Genomic DNA, 20,713 nt, shown 5'->3' with positions numbered 1-20,713 from the left:
CTTTCTGAGATCTTTTTAGGGTTTTTGGTCTCTTTATTTGCAAGGTCCCTGAACCTTGCTGTAGTCTTGCCTCACTTGTGCTTGTAATACCACTGTTTGTATCAGTCCCTACTTTTGGAGCTTACTTCTATTGTTTTCACCCATCGATTTTTTTAAAAAATACTCTAAGCTACAAAACCGCTGGAAATGTCAAATTGTGTTTCTTTTTCTAAAATGGGATATAAAGTTATTTATTTTACTACCCTATCTCTGAATATATTTTGGACCCTTCTGCTTGTTCATGTTGCTTTGTGAATGACCCCCTAAGAGAAACAAACTAACCAGATGGAAAATTAATGAAACAAGTAAGATTGAAATTGCCATCAAAGTACATAGCATAAATTAGCTAAAGCCAGACAATTTTCTTCAATACATTTTATGTTATTTCTAAGTGTTCATGCCGACAGTATTATCCAAAATGCATTATCTTCATATGCTGCTAAAGGATGAAAAATAGCTCCAATTATTACATTATTTTTGATTTGACTGCTCAAGTTTATTGGGGTACAGTATAGCAAATCAGCCTGTCTGTCAGCTTAAAACTTCTTTCTTGTAGAACCTTTGAATAGTTTAAATATTCTATCACTTCTGTTTTCTTTTTTTTTTTTTTGGTTCTTAAGAATTCTTTCTTGGAAATAGTGTCGTAGCACAAGTAATCTTCTGTGGTGCTATGCTGACTGTACATTTTTGTACTGCGCAGGAGTTTTGAAATACATGATAAATGAACTACCATGTTTCCCAGTGCTTGAGATTTACCCCTGTTTCCCGTGTAAGTGCAGATATATGATTATGTGTATATATCCTGCCCACTGAAATGTGTAGTGGGTAATAGGATAGCTGAAAAGAGAGCAATTAATTAAAAAAAGATATAACCTCTTTTGGTAGTCACTTAGAACTTCAGTGTGAGAGAGCCAGGTTTAAGAGCAAATGGGTACAGAGCCAAGTCTGGTATGAATTACTGCAAATGCCTGGACCTGTAGAAGGATATCTGTTTTGTAATAGTAAGTTCTGTTAATTAAAATTTTATATTCCATGTTTGGTATTAGTTCATGCATTTCTGTTTACTGCAGTATGTCTGAGAATTGCTATTATAGATCATCAGCCATAGTGTTTTTACATGGCAGATTTTTACCTGGCAAAATACAGAGGAAAAAAAACAGAAATAGTTGTGGTTGGATGATTTAGTCCAATAAAAGTAGACACAGACTCTCAGAATTTGCTGAAAGTCAAGAAGTCAAATGAAGCACATTACAAGTTTTGTCTTATCAAGGTTTTGCTGTTGGAAACAGCAAGGCAACTGTACTGTAGGATTTCTATGAAAATGTACATTATTACTACAGATTCACAAGGTGTTATAGGCTGCCAAAGTAGTGGTTACTTAAGGAAAAATAAAAATATTACAGAGTGTTTTCAGGTTTGTCATGGAAGTGAGGGTCACAATACTTCAGGAAGCAGGGCAGATGGGAAACATATTTAAGGTTGTTCTTATCTAAGTTAGGATCTGAAAAAGTGGAAGGAATATTCTCAGAAAAACCAGTGACCATGAAAACATACTGTACATCATGGTATATCATGCTGCTGTGTATGCAGAATTTCTAAAGGCAAGTGAAATTTCTGTTGGTATTTTTGGGCCATAAAGGTGAGTAAATGAATAAAAAGTAGAGTAGCAAATTGTCTTAATGAAATGCAGATATATTGGGACTATGAAGAAACCACTCCTGCTAATTGTTGTCATGTAAGCATAGAGCTGCTTGAGCAGAGACTGTGCAAAGAAGGAAGTGTGCTGCTTATCATGCATTATTACACATCAAAGCTTTTGCCCTTGGATGCTTCCTGTAATAGACCTTTGGAAAGTGTTATGATGAAGCACTGGAGTAAGTGGGTGATGGACGGATGATCAGGTGTTTACACTGCAGGGAGTTTACAAGGCCTTACTGTGTAGGCCTGTTAGCTGATGAAACCTTTTGAAAGGGTTAGCAGAAGCAGGGCACTTGCTGGTAGTATGGGTGACTGCACAGGACAATTTAGAGCTACAATTCTGAAAAGAGAGAGGGGGAGACTTCTGCTGTTTCAGTGGTTGTGAGAATCAACATGGCGTGCATTTAGTGATGAACTATGAAAAACTGACTACTGATTAGAGGTAAGAAAACAGTAAAACTTGTCTTCACTGCTGTAAAGCCATCTAAAGAATGTACCAGGTTTTACTGGAAGTAGTTGTAACAATTCAAAGTGAATAAATTTTGCTCACCACTGTATCTTTCAGGGGTTGATGGAGAAGTGCATCTTCTGCATAGAAAACACAGATCCTGATGATAATTTTAGGATTGCTTTATTTTTACTTTTTTCAGGGTTTTAATAATTGTTACAATCCTGTTTCTTGGATTCTTCCTCTTCAGTTGTTAATATAACAACCCTTACACTTCCTGTTCTGAGGCACTGCCTAAATTTCTGTCAGCACAGTCATAATTTTACCCAATGTCCATCCATTTCCTTATTTGTTTAATGTAAATATAAATACTATTTAGTCATAGTATTGTATTTTCCCATTATATTCTTTTATAGTGGCATATTTATCATGCCTTGAAAGCTAATGAATGATAGACCTAGAGTTTAGTGTTTCTCAGCAAGATGAGGAATATCAGCTAGCAGGAGCAAAGTTTTTCTGTACCCTGATGAATGTGTGAGAACCCAGCTTGGTAGCTGTGACTCATGTCCTTGTTGCTGAGGCTTTCAGTAATGGCATAGCAGTATTGCTGTTGCTTTGGGCACGTGTCAGATGAATGTTGCTTTAAAATGCTTTCCGAATAAAAAATTGAAGTGTCTGCCCTGGTAATGGTAGCCATAGGAAGAATAATTGTTGATTGTAATAAATAGTTTTGTTGGTTCTAATAATACAGTTTATGTCTATTGTTTAGTTCTTTAGCCATAAGAATTTTTACCTATTAACAGTCTGTTTTTATTTGTAAGCTTATTTTCGTCTTATGTGTTGTTGGACATAATAATACAGAACAGCTTGGTAATTGCAAAAGTGACTTTATTGTGATTTCTTTTGTCTCATGATGATGGTTGTTGTTGTTGTTTAGGAAACCTGAATTGACTGACTCTGCCTCTCTGCTAGAGACCTTCAAGTTTCTTGAAAATGCAGCTGCAGACTTTAGTGATGAAGAAGATGAAGAAGATATTGAAGGAAGAGAGAAAACAATCATTGATACCGCAACAGTGAGTGGAAAAAATAATTGAAAAAGTTACGAAGAACAGAAAAAGTGAGATTAATGAGGTGCCTATAAGCAAAGTATATGACTGTGTATGTACACATGCAGATCATTAATGCATCTTTATGATGTTCTGTCCAAGCATGTGTGCATAAGAGAAGTTATATATGCATTTCTAAGTTTGTGCATACAAGTTATGCTTTGCCATCTTTATTGCTCTAAGTTAGATTAAATATTTCTAAAATCGTCTCTTTACTATTCCATACTAACTAGTATTTTTGATAGATACTGGACACAATTTTTAAGGTATCAGATGTCCCTTTTTTACAGTTCTTGGCTTAGTTTGAAGGTATTGTTCATAGTGTTGCATGTCAAAAATGATTCTTGAGTATTTATTAAAAAATACTGATACTTAAAATGACTTGTAAAAATTTGTCTTAGAGTACAGAAGTGAAATACACTTATCTTTATAGCTTGTGGAAGGAAGAAGTGTAGCTGGAAAAACTCTAATGTAGTTAATAAACTTTTTTGTTTGTTTATTCAGTCAAATGCCTTAACCTCCCTTGTGATCTATACTTTGCTGTATGATTTGTTCATATGATCACATAGATACATGCAATCATTATTCTTCTTTAAAATTAACATTTATTTTGTGAATTGTGTTTTCTAACAATTGAAGCAGATAAGAGATGATGGATGTGATTGTTTTATGGTCAGTTTTAAGAATTAACACTAAAAAAGCAATTAGTTTTATGGCATTTTTAAAGGGAATCTTTTTAAATTTTTCCTGTCATTCATGTAGTGTGGGCTAATGTCTGAGACTCTTCTGTTAAGTCCTGTATAATACAGTATGTTCACTAAGCCTGATGAAGAAATGAAGCTTGAAGTTTGGAATTGCTTCAGGTTTAGAAATTGGCTCACTGTATTTAGTGGAAACAGTTAGTCATCCTCATGAGCTGGGAGATGTTGGACTATGTATTGAAGTCTTTTCAGATGGACCTTTAGCAAGGTTCCAAGTCAAAACATTCTGATTAATGCAAATTTTCTATTTCTGTAGAAGTAAAATTTTTGCTACGGTTTTCATGTACCATGGCTTTAGCTTACCAGTTGGTCAAATAACTGCAAAGAATCTAGTTTATTTTGCTTATTGAGGGAAAAGAAAAATTTTTGTGGAAAACTTAAAGTGAAATTCTTCATTAAAACATGTATTTTTTTCTTTTACCAGAATTTGCTTTTGAATCTGAGAGGGAAATGCAGTTTAAACATGAAAAGCAACATGTTTAAAAAGCAATAACATCTGAGAAAGCATTCAGGATGGAATAATTTACGAAGTCTAAGAAAATTATCTCTTTTCAGGTGTGGGGTTTGGGGTTTGTTTATTTGTTTCCCCGAGTTCTGTCTATCAATCTTGCATAGAGATTGATTTCAGTATTGAAAGTTTGGCTATTTTCAGAGAAGCAAAGTGAGTTTTTGGTTTTGCTGAAGTCTTTTCTAGGTCATTCTTGGGCTTTTGTTTGTGGGTTTTGTGTGGTTTTAAAAAATGTTTTAAGAGAAAGTTTGTACATTCTAGTTTAAAAAAACAAGATAGTAGTCTAGGTCAGTGTAGGTTCATTAGCCACATGATTGATTATTGATGGTCACAGGAAGTTTCATTTTCACTTAGAAGTTTGAACAAAGTATACTCTGCATACTATTCCAGATTTGCTTATTAATGTGTACTTTTCTACTTCCTCTTCAACTTCCTGTTTGGATTTTGCATAGAGGACAAGACAGTACTACTTGGATTAAAAATGTGTTTGTAACTTAATTCAGCTTTTTTTTTCTGTCCTTTCTGAACCTTCAGATTGTAAGGAAAAGAGTGCTGTCTGACAGCAGTGAAGACAGAGATACGGAAGAAGCTTTGAAAGAGTTTGACTTTTTGGTTACCTCAGATGATGGTGATGGGGAATCGAGAAGTTCAGGAGATGGAACAGACTGGGGTAAGGAAAGTTGATGGATCATACCAGGAGAAAAAAAAATGTGCTAAGAACATATTGTGACTGATGAGTTCACGGAATGAGATCTCTGTCAAGATCACAGCATCTTTTGATTATTTCTACAATAAATAATTGGCAGATTGAAGCCCTCTTGATATGATATTCTCATTTTTTCTGTACACTGCTTTAATGTAAAGATTCATGACCTCAGGTCATTCTTCCTTTTCTTTAATTCTAAGGCAGGTAGAATTTAAATTTTATGAGTGGTATTTCAGTGTGTTTTTCCAGTGACCCATGCACACAAACAGCTCTGATAAGGCTGTATTTTACAATTATGTTATGGAAGTTACTTTGTCATCTTTGCTTTCTCCCACTTTGATGCAGAGAGTAATGTGAGTCTTACTGTGGGTGTGTACTCTTATTGTGGGTTAGTAATTTAGTTAATATGAACTCTTCAGTTGCTCAAACTTTCTTTTATAATTTAGCAGAATAATATATCTTGAAGTCCACTAGTCACAGAGAGACATTTCACAAGCTGCTCTCTGTCCTTTGAGGTTCATGTCCTGTGACCCAGATTGCCACCATCCACTTTACCTTGACATAATGATTCTGCCTAAAGCCTCGGTATAGAGAAGGGGAGAAAGAAGAGAACTGGTTAAATATCTTGATGAGAAGTTGTTTCCTACTTAAGCTGCTCTGTAAAGTCTTAAGGATAAATGGACACAGAGGGAGTTATTGAAGATGATGGGAAATAATTGAGCTTTACAAATGGAACTGCAACTTTGACAGACCAATAGGCCATGGTAGCTATGGCTCTCACATGAGCTATCAGCTCCAACATGCTGTATTTCACTGAAGCCATGTCCAGCTCCTGGTGGGACTCCACGTTACTCTTCAGTGTGGTATAGTCTCTGCTTAAGAGGATGTCATAGTATCATTAGATACAGCAGTCAGTATTCTATTCACCAAACAAATTTAGAAATACTGCTCTTACAAAAGAAAAAGAATTCTGATACTTCTATTTAATACTAAAATTTTATCCATTTATGCTTGGTCAGTGTAGCTATTGCTTGTGTCACCAAAAAGTCAGTATGCCAACAGGAGCTTTTTGATCTCAAATTCACACTTCTGGTTTATTTTTGCTTTCACTGATAACAGCTGAGTACAAGTGAGCAGAAGTCTAACAAAAATAGTAAATTGTTATGAAAAATAGTAGTTTCATTTCTAGGAATGTGAAAGGGTTTTTTTTGTGTTGGAGGTGTTCATGTTTTTCAATTACTAGTTTCACAACCTGTGTCTTTTTTAGTAACTGTATATAAGACTAAGCCTCTTCAAGAACTGCCATTATAAATCACTTAGGTTAATTTAAGTGAAACTGTTAAGTGTAGTACAGTAGAGTGATGTTGTGTAGTGAGGGACAGCAGCAAACAGAGGACATTCTTTCTGCATTTCGGATTCTAAGTATTACTGCTCAGTTACAGTAATCTGTTGAACTCATTTGGCTTGAAAGATCCACAGATGTTTTCTGGTAATTTTTAAATTATAAAGCACTTGAATAGGATTAGTTCAGGATCCACTTCTGAAGCTGAGCAGTATCTGTGTGACATCCTGGGACAGTCTGTAGAAAATTAATATATTGGGTGTTTTCCTGGCAACAACACAGTCTAATAAAAATCTATTTAAACTTTTTTTTTTTGCTGGAGGAGAGAAAAAAGTCTTGTCTAGCCAGGGAGGAAAAGCATGATTAAAACTTTTAACCTAACCCCAGAAAGAATAGATACTTGTTTCTCAGAAGTATGATTTTCTCATATCTTTTTTGAATTTGTTATGCAGTTTTTTCTCATTAATGGTAATTGAGGCATATGCATTAAGAGGACATGACTTAGCCCATAGACAATCTATTTTAGAGTCTGTTTTCAGCTTACTAATACTTATTTTCATAGCTTTTCTTAAAAGACTTAAGCTGCTAAACTTTGTGTCTTGAGTTAATGTCACTCCATGAGTATAGGATCATGACTGAAGGGCTCAAAGAAGTGAGAGAGCACCTTAAAAAGTATCTTTTCGCTCTATGGTCTAAGTTTGAGCAGAGTCAGCCTCTGTTTTCTCAGCATCTGTACATTAGGTAGTTAGAGGCCACATTAAGATGCCTTTTTTTGGCATCACTGAATGCTCACAGTGATCTCAGCCCCTCGTTGAAGCTCATCTGCTCCAGCTGCCTGAACCATCTTAGTGGTTCCCTTAGACTTGCTACACTACACCAATAGTAGGTACTAAGCACTCTGCCTAAAAGGTTTTTCAGTATTAAAAATATTATACTGGATACAGTACTCAAAAGTGGGGTCTCACAAGTGCCCGACACAGGGGAACAGTCACTTCCCTCACCCTCTTGGTTACATTCTTGTTAATACAGCCCAGGACATTGTTGGTTGCCTTTGCTGCAAGAATATGTTCCTGAGTCCTGTTGAATTTGATGTTGATGGAGGAACCCTAGGTCTTTCATTTTTAACAAGTCAGTCACATTAATAACCCCTGTGTGATTTTTATCTCCAGTCCAGTCATAGTGACTCCTTCAGATTGTGATTGATAGTGTTGTGCTTCCTCTACAGACATTTAAGTTCGGCGACTTAGTCTGAGGATATGTTTATTATTGTTCATGTTTTGAAAGGTCTAGAATAGCTTATCAATGTAGAAAGCAAACTTGGTCTGAAAGGAATTAATCTTTAAATAATAAGGTTGAGATTTTAATGAGAAAACAAAGCAAAAAGATAATGTATTTCAAAAATTTTGGAGCTGTAATGCTCACGAAAATAAATTTATGACGAAGAGCTGTATTACCTCCCCTCCTCTCGCAAATTATTTTTCTAAGCTGCCTCAGGACAGCCTCCATATATGGAAAAATTACTTGGGGGATTTGAACTCACATAACATGTTTTCTTCAAAATCTCCAAATACTGTACAATTGGAAGGATACTTCTTTTCTGTATCATGTCACAGAGGAAGAAATTTGAGGGAGATGTTTAGAAAAAAAAACAAACTCCAAAACAAGAAAGAGAGGATTTCTTTTCATTAGGCATGCTGAAATGTTTTGGACTTTTTTCCCAAAGATTAGTACCTCAGGCCTTCACCTTTTTGTGAAATTTCATGGCTTTAGTCCTCTAAGGGTTTATTTAAACCATGATGACATGAATATTGTGTTCCATAATGATTTAAATGTGCTACTGCTTTGTGTAAATAACAATGTAGCAGAAAGACAGTAAAATGAGAATTTGAAATGCAGTAACACAACATCTGAGTTGTAAAGTTATGTTGACAAGTAACATAGCTGTTTCTTCTAGATATAATAATTCTTCCCCTGGAGGAAAGAAAATGCTGAAAAATATGTCCTGATTTATTGTAAAGTAAATGTCACTTACATTTATGGACAGCTATGTGCTTGGTTATAGGAATTAAGCACGTGAAATTTCATCTCAATTATTTATTAAGAAAATTCTGAGCAAACAGAAGTGGAATGTGAGTAGCAGTTTTACAGCTTTCACAGGCTTGGTGCTATTTCTGTCTGTTTAAAATAAAAGACAAATGCCATTGACAGCAGCTGTTGCCTCCTTCAGTGGAGATCACTTGGTGACATTATTGAAAAAGGATGTTTCATTTGTTTCACTTTGTTTAGAAAAGGAAGACCAATGTCTCATGCCTGAAGCCTGGAATGTCGACCAGGGAGTTATAACCAAACTCAAGGAACAATACAAAAAGGAGCGCAAGGGGAAAAAGGGGGTGAAGAGTAAGTGGAAAACATTGCACCTTAAAATCATAAATCTCACATCTTTCACACCCTTAATTCTATCTCTCTTTCAATGTTTTCCTAAAATTACTTACTCTTTTACTTTGCTGCTCCTGACTGCTTTCCTGTTCACCAGTTCTCAGGGGTTGAAATTAATGACAGACAATCAAGTTACCTGATAAATAGTTGGATTAGATATAACTTCTTCCAACCAAGTGTTGGGTTAGTTAAAAATTCTCACTTTGAGAATGTTTTGTACTTTTGTTATTCAGATATTTAAATTGTAAAAGGCATTGTTTTAATACTTCACACTTTAATATGGAAGACTTCAGAACCCTTTCTTAGCTGGAAACATGCCAGTTTCACAGGAAGAGTTAAAGTCTGATGTATAAATAAACAAAGAAACCAAACTGGAAACTCTCTTGAGTATCCTATTAGATGACAGTGGGAGAAAACAGGTTAATTTCTACCCCTGTTTATACTTGACATTCACAACATGAAAGTCATGCTGTCATCATAATTTGTTATGCAGGGCTCGAAATAGGAAGCAACTATGACCATCAGTTTATTTGTAAATCACAGGATTTATTTATTGACTTTCATACATCTGGGACTAGCCTTTAAAAAAGTTGGGTATTGTTATCAAAAAAAACTGTGAACAGTATCTGAAATACAGTTTCTAGCCCTGTATTTATTTTTTTTGTTACATTTCCTGAAATACAGATATGTTTTGTAAAAATCAATGGGTTTTGATAGGTAAGCTGTAAAACTTTTTGAACTCAGATGGAGAGTTTAAAATGAAACACTGTATCCATGTCTGTGTTTCAAATACCTGGCCATATCGAGAATTCATGTGTGAAAGATGTATATTAATAATATTGCATGTAGCCTGGTAAGAAATTTCAGGGATGTTTCTCCCTTTGTGGGAAGATGCTTATGAATACCAAGGAAATTGTCACTTCCAAAGAGATGAGCATAATGATGCAAATATGTCAGACCCTCGCATCACTGAGGCTGACTTGTTTTGTTACTTTTTGTATTGATACTCCCATTAGCTGCTGCTCAGCAGTTGGTTATGTGGCTGAAATTATGTTACCAAATACAAAAACTAAACTTCTCTCTTTTTTTTTTAAATAAAAAGAAAGGTAAATAATTACCATGCTTTAAATTTCTCAAGTGATATTTTTGTCATCTTTGGAATAATTAAATTTACTGGAAGTTAATTGCAAGTCTGACAAGAAGCTGAGCTGGCTAACTAAACTGTTCATGTTTAAACATGAACTTAAAATTCATTCTAAATTTCTTTATTGTTAAGATAGACAGGATATGCCAATATATGACTACAGTGAAAGTGATTTTTGTAACTTGTCTGTTATTTTTAAAATATACAGACATGTTACATAGTTCAGGGTAAATAGCTGTAGGGTTAGTTCAGCAGAAATTATTTAATCCAAGTGTTGAAATTCTATTCTTCAACAGCTGTTGTCTTTTTATTTTTGATGATAAAACTCAATTGTTAATATAGACATAGACATTATTGGAATATCTTTTATATCTTTATATAAAAAATAATGAAGTAAAGGCAGCACTTGGACATCCAGTGCTCCTTCATGAAGATAACTACTGCTCAGTACCTTTTTGATTGATTTGATTGGTTTGATCTTGGGAGACAAAGTGGTTTACTGTAGCAGTGAAATTAAGCATCTTTCCATGGACAAACCATCATTAGAGAGGCATCAGTGCAGAAAAATTGGGAAGGATCAGAGCCTGTTTTCAGCTGTTCATGATATTGCACGTAGTGAAGAAGAATGTGAGGGAGGCTGTCTGGAGAAAAAAGAAGGGACAAAATAACATTAAATTTTACAAAGTTTGTTTCGATGACTTTAATTTCATCATATATGGTGCTTAGCCACTGAAATGCTACTAAGTAAAATACTGTTTTTATAAAGCAGATATTATAGTAAAACAATCTTGCAAAATCCTTTGTAGTGTTTTTCTGGATTGAGTAATATTTTGGTGACAGACAAGTTAAATACAATTTAGTTTATTGTCAGTCATTATGGTTAGGGTGGACAAAGTAGAGTTTGCAACTACATTAGTAAACTCACGATTTTGCAAGGCTGTAGTAAACATTCCTGCGAAGTAATAAGAGAATAGAATCATGTTTTATGAGAGAATACATATATTAGAGTACACTACTGTGTTAAAACTGCTTAAAAATAGCTGTATTATTTGCTGGTCTAGGAAAAAACATAATGGACTATGGGTAAGACATTTTCCCATTCTTAATTAAACTTACAACAGGAAAAACTACCGAAGATATGTTTCAGCCTCAATCCTATATAAAACAGTCAAAACAGGGATGTGGGAAAATGATGGAGCAAAGCACAGGTAAGTGTCAAGAAGGGCATGGGTCTTCACCATATGTAGCTTCAGGAAGTAGGCCAGTGAATCCAGTTGCATTTGTATTTTAATATAACTTTTTGGATTATATAGTTCACGATACCACACTACTGCACAAATAAATTTAAATTATAATGTTGTCATAAGAATATGCTGCACAAAGTACCTGATGCACAAATTCTAAACTATTCACGGATGTCAGCTATTGTTTTGGCAAAGTAAATATTCTCATAATCTAAAGTGTGACTTAGTTGGCAGAATTCTTCAGCATCCCATACAAGTAGCACTATAAGTTCATACATATGGGGAAAATTGTGCGTTCACAATTCTCAGTTGCTTCTATCACTTTCTTCTCGAAATTCATTTCATGCTGGATGATTAGTTACTGCTGAAATAAGTGCTCATTAGTTTCTCTGTGGTAATGTCATAATGCAAGGTAGGATCCATTGTTGCATGTGCTGCTGTAGCATATCTGATACAAGTAGTGTCTTCGTGAACTATACCTAAACCCTTTAATTTTTTGTTTTTTTCTGGTTAGGGCCCAACAGGTCAAAGCTGCAAGATATGCTTGCAAACTTGAGAGATGTTGATGATCTCCCTTCATTACAGCCATCTGTTGCACCTTCTTCTAGGCCCAGTAGCTCGAGGCTCATTGAACATGAGATAAACAGGACGGATGAAGGTAAATATAAAAAAAAGTGCATACCCCTTTGCAGAGGGTGGATGTTTATAGTTACTTCTTAAAGATTATCCTCTAAGACTTTCCAAGCACTTTACAAGTTCTGATTCAGTATTGCAAGTTCTGTCTAAGTGTGATAAATGACATTCCCATTCCTCCATTATGGTCACTATTAGTAAGGTCAAGACACCTACCTAAGTTCAAGTCTTGGCTGAATACCTTTGAGCATGATGGAAAAAACATAATTTGGCGCTTAGTGGCTTTGTAGTATGATGATCCTAAATCACTTGCTTTTCTTTCTGCTCAAGCCTGGCAGACAAGTGTAGACCGTAAACTCTGAGGACATAAGAGCATCTTTTTTTCTTCTCATTAACATAATTTTAATGTATGTATGTATACATACGCACACGCAGGCCTGTCCTTCTTTTCCAGTTGCAACGATAGAGGCTCTGCAGATAAACACAGATGCCTTACTGTAGCTTTTAAAAGCATGTGGTGATTGTGTAGTGAATCATACAGAACAACTTGCAGCTTGCCAGTGTATTACTTTCCATAATGCATTCCAAAAATTAAAAAAAATTCTCATGGGTCTAGTCCAGGGGAAGGCCACTCACGCATCTTTGTAGGGAGGCACTACTGTTACGTCTGAAAAATGCTAAATCATCTATTTGATTCAATATTTGAATTGCTGCAATATAGAGCATAATAGCATATCGTTTATGAGGCTACACTAATTTTTCAAAGACAGCAGTACCTAAAGGGAGCCTGCAAGAGAGACAAACAGGGATTTCTTACATGGGCACGTAGTGACAGTACAAGTGAGAATGGTTTCAGACTGAAAAGAGGGCAGGTGTAGATTAGATACTAGGAAGGAATTCTTTACTGTGAGGGTGGTGAGACACCGAACAGGTTGTCCAGAGAAGCTGTGGATGTCCCATCCCTGGAAGTGTTCAGTGCCAAGCTGGATGGTGCTTTGAATAATCCCATCTAGTGGAAGGTGTCCCTGCCCATGGCAGGGGTTTGGAACATGATGATCTTTAAGGTCCTTTCCAACACAAACAGTTCTATGATTCTGTGATATCATGTGCTCTATTAAAATGGTAAATACATGTTTTGAAAAACGTGCAAAACATGAGTTCCACTTAGCAGTCTTTCAGTAAGTGTGAAAAAGTAGATCAGCCGAGTTATAATTAAGATGCATTAAAAGCCCTGGTGTGTGGAATAGTTACCAAAGATCTCAGTAGTTCTGCTTCCTTCATGCTCAGTGATTTTCTTTATGAAAGAAGGGGGTAACTTAGCAACGCTTTGAGAAGGGGAAGAATTTTTTGTTGAGTGTTTCCAACTTTTCTCACATCTACAGAGAGCTATGTTAGCAGAGCTCTTATTTTCATGTCTTTTCAGTAATGTGTTTTTTTAATTCAGAGACTCAAATGGACTCTCACAAAAAAAGACAGCTGATTGTTACCATTCTGAGTTTGGCATTACTATTAGCTTTGTATATCTTTATAAAGCTGAGACACCATGATAATTTGGGAACACATTTTTTTATTCTAGTAAATTTTCAAATTTGATGTCCTGTATGTATTGTGTGTTGAGTGAAATATTGCATTGTGAGTTCGAAAGACTGGAAAAGAGAACAGTAGTGTAGACTTTATGGGGGAGAAGGGAAGAGATGTTTGTGATGAAAAGGTAACAACTAGGAGACCTAATCAAACAGCAGTGCTTGAAGGGCTTTTATTTGGGCTGCTCCCACCAGCTATTCTTATCTATATTTTTGTTTCTTCTTCAGCACCTATTTGCATATTTTGTAGTTGACTTGGGGAAGGTGTTTTCTGTGTTAGTTGTGCATTATTTATGGGTGAATCGTAGCACACCCTGCCTGCCTGTGGCTGGTTGCATTTACTGTGTGGAGCTGCACACACCTCAAGTGTAGGTGTGCTCACAGGGTGCTGTTTGTTGGTAAGTACAGTGATTATCTTTAGAATAGCTATTTTTCTATACATCTCTGTGTATTTTTTTTCCCTCTATACTTGAGAGATATGTAGCATTCTGAAAGTGGAAAATGTGCTTTTATTATACAGTGTAGTATGAACCCATGTTTCAGGATTTGTTTTGTTTTGTTTTGTTTTCTTGCAGTGGAAGCTTTAACATTCCCTCCATCCTCAGGGAAATCTTTCATTATGGGAACAGATGAAGCCCTTGAAAATGAGCTGGGTCTTGGAGAACTGGCAGGCCTTACTGTAGCAAATGAGGCAGATTCGCTGACTTACGATGTAAGTGATTATTAATGGTAACTCAATGTCCTTCTGTCTTGTTGAAGGCAGATGCAAGTTACTTGTGTGTAGACTCAGCAGAAAACATTTTCCAGTTAAAATTATGTTGCCAGAGGATGTCACAAATTTTTACTTGACAAAGCATTCTTCCCATACACAGCAGCATTCAAGCTCCCTGCAAGCCCCTCTCCTCTCATTTCCCTACCATGTCATGCAAATAGTTGAAAGTAAATTAGGTATTGATAGTGGTACAGCTGGGTACGTGTAGCCACAGTGAGTGAGCAAAATTAGGAGTATCATGGCCAGCAGATTGAGGGGTGTTTCTATCCCTTTTACATGGGCTGTATGCAGTTTTGGGCCACTCCACTTCAAGAGGGTTTTAGAGAAATTGAAGAGAGTCCAGTAGCTTGTGACTGATGAGTAGATGTTAAGGGAGATAGTCTTGTTCAGCTCAGTTAGGAGGCTCAAGAGTGCTCAAATAGCAGCCTGCAGACACTGAAAGGGTGCTTACAAGGATGACAGAGCCAAGCTTCTCCATAGTGCCAGGCATTAAAGCAAGAGAAAACAATAGCAAACTACATCTTGGGAGTTTCAGGTAAGACACTGGGGGAGAGAGTTATGTAGTAGGTGATAGTGAAACAACTTGCTCAGAGACACAGTGGAATCCCTCTCCTGAGAGATATTCAACACTTGGCTGGGGGAGAGCTGTGGTTTACATTACCTGGTGTGGGCAGTAGTTTCATTTCAAATGGGAGACTGGACCAGAAATCTTAGGAAGGTTTTGTGGCCAGCACTTCTGTGGCTGTGTATGTAGCCTGCAGCTTATTTTTCTTGCACTGTTTGTGAAAAAAATATTTCTTAAAATTGCATCGTTTTAGTTGTATGCAATTTTTTTTCTGTATTTCTGATTTCTTGGGAAAGGATACTTCAGCTATTAATTTAATTATCTGCTCTTGTGTGATCTGTCAGCTTCAGATTAATCTTGCTATTGCGTTGCCCAGCTGTATCAAGGTTGAGGGATTTCAGAGATAATTTTTAATGATATGTTGGGGAAGAATCCTACCCTTCAGTAAATATGACTCTTAAATAATCATTATCTGGGATTTTACTATCACAAATGAAGTCTGAGACTTTAGAAATAAGATGCAGGTCCTTACTTTGAAGTTCTACCCTTGTATGTACTTGTAAAGCAATGAAGTACATATTTAATAAAAGCTTACACATTTTGAGAATGCCACTGCAGAGATGTGCTCTACCACTGTACTAAGTTTCTGAATATGTGATATGTTATGAATCATCACTATGCAATGAATGCAGAACATGTCTGCTAAAATTTAGTATTTTAGTATTATCTCCTAATTTGGGCTCAGTTTTTAATGTTTTTACAAATTCTCCCTAGCTATGTCTTCAGAAAGGGGTACAGTAATGTACAAATGCATTTCTGTTACAAGTACACCTAAAAATCCAAGGCTGGATTTTAAATTCAGAGAACATGGCAAACCTGAACCATCTGTACAAGATGCTTTCATTGCTTGATTTCATTGTGCAAGTGTCTGTATAAACTTGTGTTTGTTCATGTCTCTGTATCATGAGCTAACAGCTTTCATTTATGGAATAGCCTTTCTTTATCTGCTCATATCCTATCCTGCATGGTAGAGAATACTAACTGCTACTTGTTCATTTGTCAAATGGCTGTATGAAGTCCTGTGATCAGGAATTTCATAGTCATGGTTACCTCGACTCTTACCTTTTTCTAGTGCTGACAATTAAAAAAAAGCATTTACAAAACTATTTGCTCTTGTCACTGTGCACTTCATTGAAGCAAAATGAGAGGCTGGTGTTTCTATTTCAAGTTTCATTGAAAGTTTAGCTTACAGATAATAGAATGTTTCTATTTTGGACTATTTCATACATCTGACTGCCAAATGTGAATTAGGTATGATTAGTGAAAGTTTAGTATGTTATTTTTAAGTGTCAGTTTTGGATCATATGGTGAATCAAATTGAAAGATTATGTAAATCAGTCTTTAAATATATTTACTTTCAAGAGTGGCAGACACTCTTCCCATTTTCGGTCCCTTTTATCCTACTGACATTTTTGCTGGATTCTTTCCTTCTGAAAAATGGCAGCATTAGGCTACCCTATTTCATGGTTTCAGTTTTTTACATATTGCTTTGGCTGTAAGTTAAAGAATGGTTTTCACTTGGTAATGAAGATTATGAATTTATTACTTAAAAGACAAAATTTTTCTATTGTAGATAGGTTGTTAGAATATCTAACAAGATTAAATTTTCCAGATTGCTAGCCAATACTCTTAAGTTACTTTTTTCTTTTTCCTTCCTTTACACATTCTTGATGAATGTTCACTTTGGTTGGCTCTGTTTTCTTCCCTAGTCTTCTGGATAGATTAAGAAGCTTCATAAAATTATAATAGATTTTTAGATAGAGTAACTGAACTGCAGAATCATTGCATTTAATGTTAAGTACTGATTAGGAGGTTTTGGACTTTGTAGTAGGCTCTTCTTTGAGTTCTTACAACTTTGAACAAGAGAAGTGCCTATAATTGCGTCATTGCTGGTTTTGAGTTTTCAATCTGTTTTCAATTTTGTATAGACACAAATATTATTATCAGTGGCAAATCCAGATCAGATGCTAATTTGGGGTTGGCAGCCCCCCCAAACTGCTTTTCAGGCCTCACTGTTGCACTTTGGTGGGGAGAGACAGAAGGAGGTTGTCTGCTGAGTGAATAAGCAGCTGCACAGCTTGCGAGGCTGGTGGGTACAGTGATGCGGTGCAGCCAGGTGGGTGATGTGTCAGGGTTAGAATCTGTTTCCACCTCTGCTGTTGGTCTGCTGGCTGGGTATGCCCTCCATCTACTTCCCAATTTATAAACTACCCGTCTTGGACTCCTTTGGAAAGGCATTTTTGAATGAAAGACAAGCAAATGGAGAATATTATCCTGCCAGAACTGGAATTCACTATTGGGCGATCTGAGGTGTCTTTGTGGCTTTTGCAGCTATGAAACAGAACCTGTGCTGCTGGTATGGCAGCTGGAGGGCAGGCAGGTTCCCTCCATTACCTAATTGGCATTAGGTGCCTATGTTGAGGCAACCAAATTCCTCTCCAGATATCTGTACGTCTTGTACCCTTTTTGCTGAGACTTTCTTGGCCAGTCTTCAGAAAACCTGCTAGAGCTGCTAACTGTGCAGTCCTGCCCCATCCTTGTACCAGCTCGAGCGTTTGTCTGTTCCTTCACTGAGCCAGCTTGGCTCAGTAAACTGGCAAAGAAACTGACTTGTCTCCCTGAGCAAGGCAATATGTCATTACTAAGAAATATGATGAGACTAAACCTGCTGTTTGTTACAGCTCTTTTCTCCTTGTTGAAAATCTATAGAACCTCTTAATTCATGCGTGTTTTTATAATTAAATCCAGATGTAACAAAGCCTAAGAAAAAGCACTTCTGTTCTTAAACCTCCTCTTTCACTCCCAGTCCCCAGAATAAAATGTTTTTTGAAGTGGCTCAAAATAGTTGTCTCATCTTTGCAGTTAAGGATATAAATTATTTGGAATTATCTGTAGATTTCAACATAATAAATATCAGTACAATTGTTTGTTTTCTTGGTTTTTCATAACCACCATCAGCAGTGGAAAGGTAAATTTAACTCATGACATTGTTGACTGACAGTGGAAGAAGTTGGTTCAGCATTTTGTGTCAATATTTGTTCAGAGGAATAACATTGAAGAAACTGTTACTTTTTTTAAAGGCTTTCTTTCTGGATCTTCTAAAATGCATTTATTGCCAAATAATTGTGTTTGTATGCATGATACCTTATTGCCTGCCAGTTAGATTCTTAGTGTGTAGCCAAGTCCTTTTTGCCATTTTTTTTTCCTATTCTGGCAAACTTCACTGGCCATGCATTATTACAGAACTTGAGTTGCCTTAGCTGGGTAAGTTAGGCTGTGTTCCTTTTTGTGCTTCTAGAGACTTCTCTGTTTCTCTCAGACCTTTACTTTAGAGCTGCCATGTCAGTAGTACTTTGGATATTCAGGGACCACACCTTGGTGAGTCAAGCCCGGTGTTGTAAGTAAATGAGCCAGGAGGTATAGATCAAGTTTTAAATACCTAACTGAGTTCACTGAAGTATCAGTGCTTTTAAAGTGTGTAATTTTACAGACATGAGAGTATTTCAGATTTGCATAGAATTTATTACTGTGGATGCAACATTACTTGTATGGAATACATCTATCTTGGTTCTCATTTTGAAGTGTCTGGTTAGTGTTAAGTGGACTGTGGTTCACAAGCAGATTGTTGTGAAGAGTGGGTGAGATAATTTGACATCTTCTGAAAATGCCAAACTAAATTTTTGATTTCTTCCTTTTGTTGTGCCTTCCAGCTTAATTACAAGTTTGGCATTTTTTTTTATTAGATAGCCAACAATAAGGATGCATTGAGAAAGACTTGGAACCCCAAGTTTACGTTAAGAAGTCACTTTGATGGAATAAGAGGTCTCGCTTTTCATCCGGTTGAACCAGTCTTAATAACAGCTTCAGAGGACCATACTTTAAAAATGTGGAATTTACAAAAAACAGCCCCAGCAAAAAAGTAAGATTTTTTTTCTTTCTTTTCTTCAAAAACAATTTTAATTTATGAAGAAAGAAAAACCAAACCCTAGATACCACTTCACCGAATGGCCCTTGCAGTTAATGAAAAGTGTTCCCTGAATTTAGGAGTAGGAAAACAAGCTCTCAGAGAAGGGTGGAGATGCGTAAAGAATGCCAGAAAAAATCCACGTGTTTGTGAATGTGTTTTGTTTGTGAAAAGGAAAACCATTCAGTTTTTTATATTTTCCTTGTGGATAACACAACAAATTAATTTACTAGTGAAAATATTTGGATGCGGCCTGTTAGTGTGCTTGCATGTGTATATGAATGTATAGAATGCATTTATATATCTATGCATATGTATGTATACACGTACATGCATATACATAATGTACAGCTTTAAACTCTGAGATGTTGGCAGGTTCCTTTGTTCACTGTCTCTTGCAAATTGCTGGGAATTTGCAGAAAAGAGAGGAAATTCATAGCAGGGCTGATGTGGTTAAGGGAGTACCATCATACCTTTGAGGAGGACTGGGCATAACACGGAGTCTTCCCTTGGTCTCTAACAAGATTGGTGAAGTCCAAAAAAGCAAATTTTGAAGCACTTCAGTGTTGATAGAAAAACTAGGAGTCCAAAACTCCTTTGCTCTGATAGGAACACTTAATGATACATTCTATGTGATGCTGATGTCTCTCCACTTCTTCCCCTCCGCTGATGTACCTACCTACTTTGATGGGTCTGTGAGCTACCTTGAACACCTTTAAACAAAAAACCAAACAACAAATCCTATTGTGTTTTGAAAGACTACACATAGTTCCTAGATATGTGAAAAATTGTGTTGGGAGAGGAAGTTTTGAGAGAAACACTGCAAAAGATGTAACAGGGATTTTAAGAATTTAGCGATTCTGGCATTTTTTGTAAAGCATTGTGTAAGATTGTATACATGTTAACTTTTTTTCGTACTTCGTTTAGGAGTGCTTCTCTTGATGTAGAGCCAATATATACCTTCAGAGCACATAAGTAAGTATTTCCTGAGAAATATTGTCATATTTTGAGAAAGATATGATTTTTAAACAGAAACAGAATTTTTTAAAAAAGTAATTTCCACCCTACCAGCTACTGATTTCATGTGGTGCTTTTAGTTCCTATGTTGTTTAGAATATATCTGCATGTGTTCTTTTCTGCATAGTTACTTATGTCTGAAGTCAGATATACCACAATTTTAAAATTAAAAACCTACAAATTATACAGTTCAAATTTGATTAGGTGTTCTGTTCATCATTGCAGCTTTTGCCTTTTTGCCAGATACTTGAACATGTAGAATGAAGCTGAGGAAGAATGAATGCAATGGATTTAAATCTACTGAGATGATTTCATGAAAGAGCCTTAAATCTTTTAAAAAGAAAAAAAGTCTGTTTATGCGAAATACAAAATCCTACAGTTCAAATTGTGATGTTGTAGCATATGATTTCATTATGCAGAATTTTTGTTGCAATCCATACAGCAAGTGAATTGTATCTAACATGGAAATTTGAAGATTCAGAAGATTGACATTGCATTTCATGTAATGAAAATGTTAATAGTCAGTGTTTCTTTGGGGGTTTCTTCCAGTGGACCAGTGCTCTGTGTGGTGATGAGCAGTAATGGTGAGCAGTGCTACAGTGGGGGAACGGATGGCCTCATCCATGGCTGGAACACAACCAACCCAAACATCGACCCCTATGACTCTTACGGTGCGTTGCTGTCACA

The 20,713-nt window shown here is 36.1% G+C and overlaps 1 protein-coding gene across 5 annotated transcripts in view; it reads left to right on the top strand.

The window, feature by feature from the left end:
• Positions 1-20,713, top strand: part of STRN (striatin) — a 69,015-nt gene that overhangs the window by 33,729 nt on the left and 14,573 nt on the right. For 2 of the 5 annotated variants that reach the window (XM_069009976.1, XM_069009974.1), the window contains exons 6-14: positions 3,123-3,258; positions 5,095-5,230; positions 8,895-9,005; positions 11,310-11,396; positions 11,947-12,090; positions 14,224-14,360; positions 18,789-18,964; positions 19,937-19,984; positions 20,576-20,697. In XM_069009976.1, coding sequence (XP_068866077.1) covers positions 3,123-3,258; positions 5,095-5,230; positions 8,895-9,005; positions 11,310-11,396; positions 11,947-12,090; positions 14,224-14,360; positions 18,789-18,964; positions 19,937-19,984; positions 20,576-20,697 — 1,097 coding nt within the window. The remainder of the gene's footprint in view (positions 1-3,122; positions 3,259-5,094; positions 5,231-8,894; positions 9,006-11,309; positions 11,397-11,946; positions 12,091-14,223; positions 14,361-18,788; positions 18,965-19,936; positions 19,985-20,575; positions 20,698-20,713) is intronic. The other 3 variants (XM_069009978.1, XM_069009977.1, XM_069009979.1) reach the window with 3 other exon arrangements.

The sequence above is a fragment of the Aphelocoma coerulescens genome, chromosome 3, assembly GCF_041296385.1.
Source record: "Aphelocoma coerulescens isolate FSJ_1873_10779 chromosome 3, UR_Acoe_1.0, whole genome shotgun sequence".
Classification (NCBI taxonomy): Eukaryota; Metazoa; Chordata; class Aves; order Passeriformes; family Corvidae; genus Aphelocoma; species Aphelocoma coerulescens.
The sequence above is the reverse complement of the archived record's forward strand: the minus strand, read 5'-3'. Positions and strand labels throughout refer to the sequence as shown.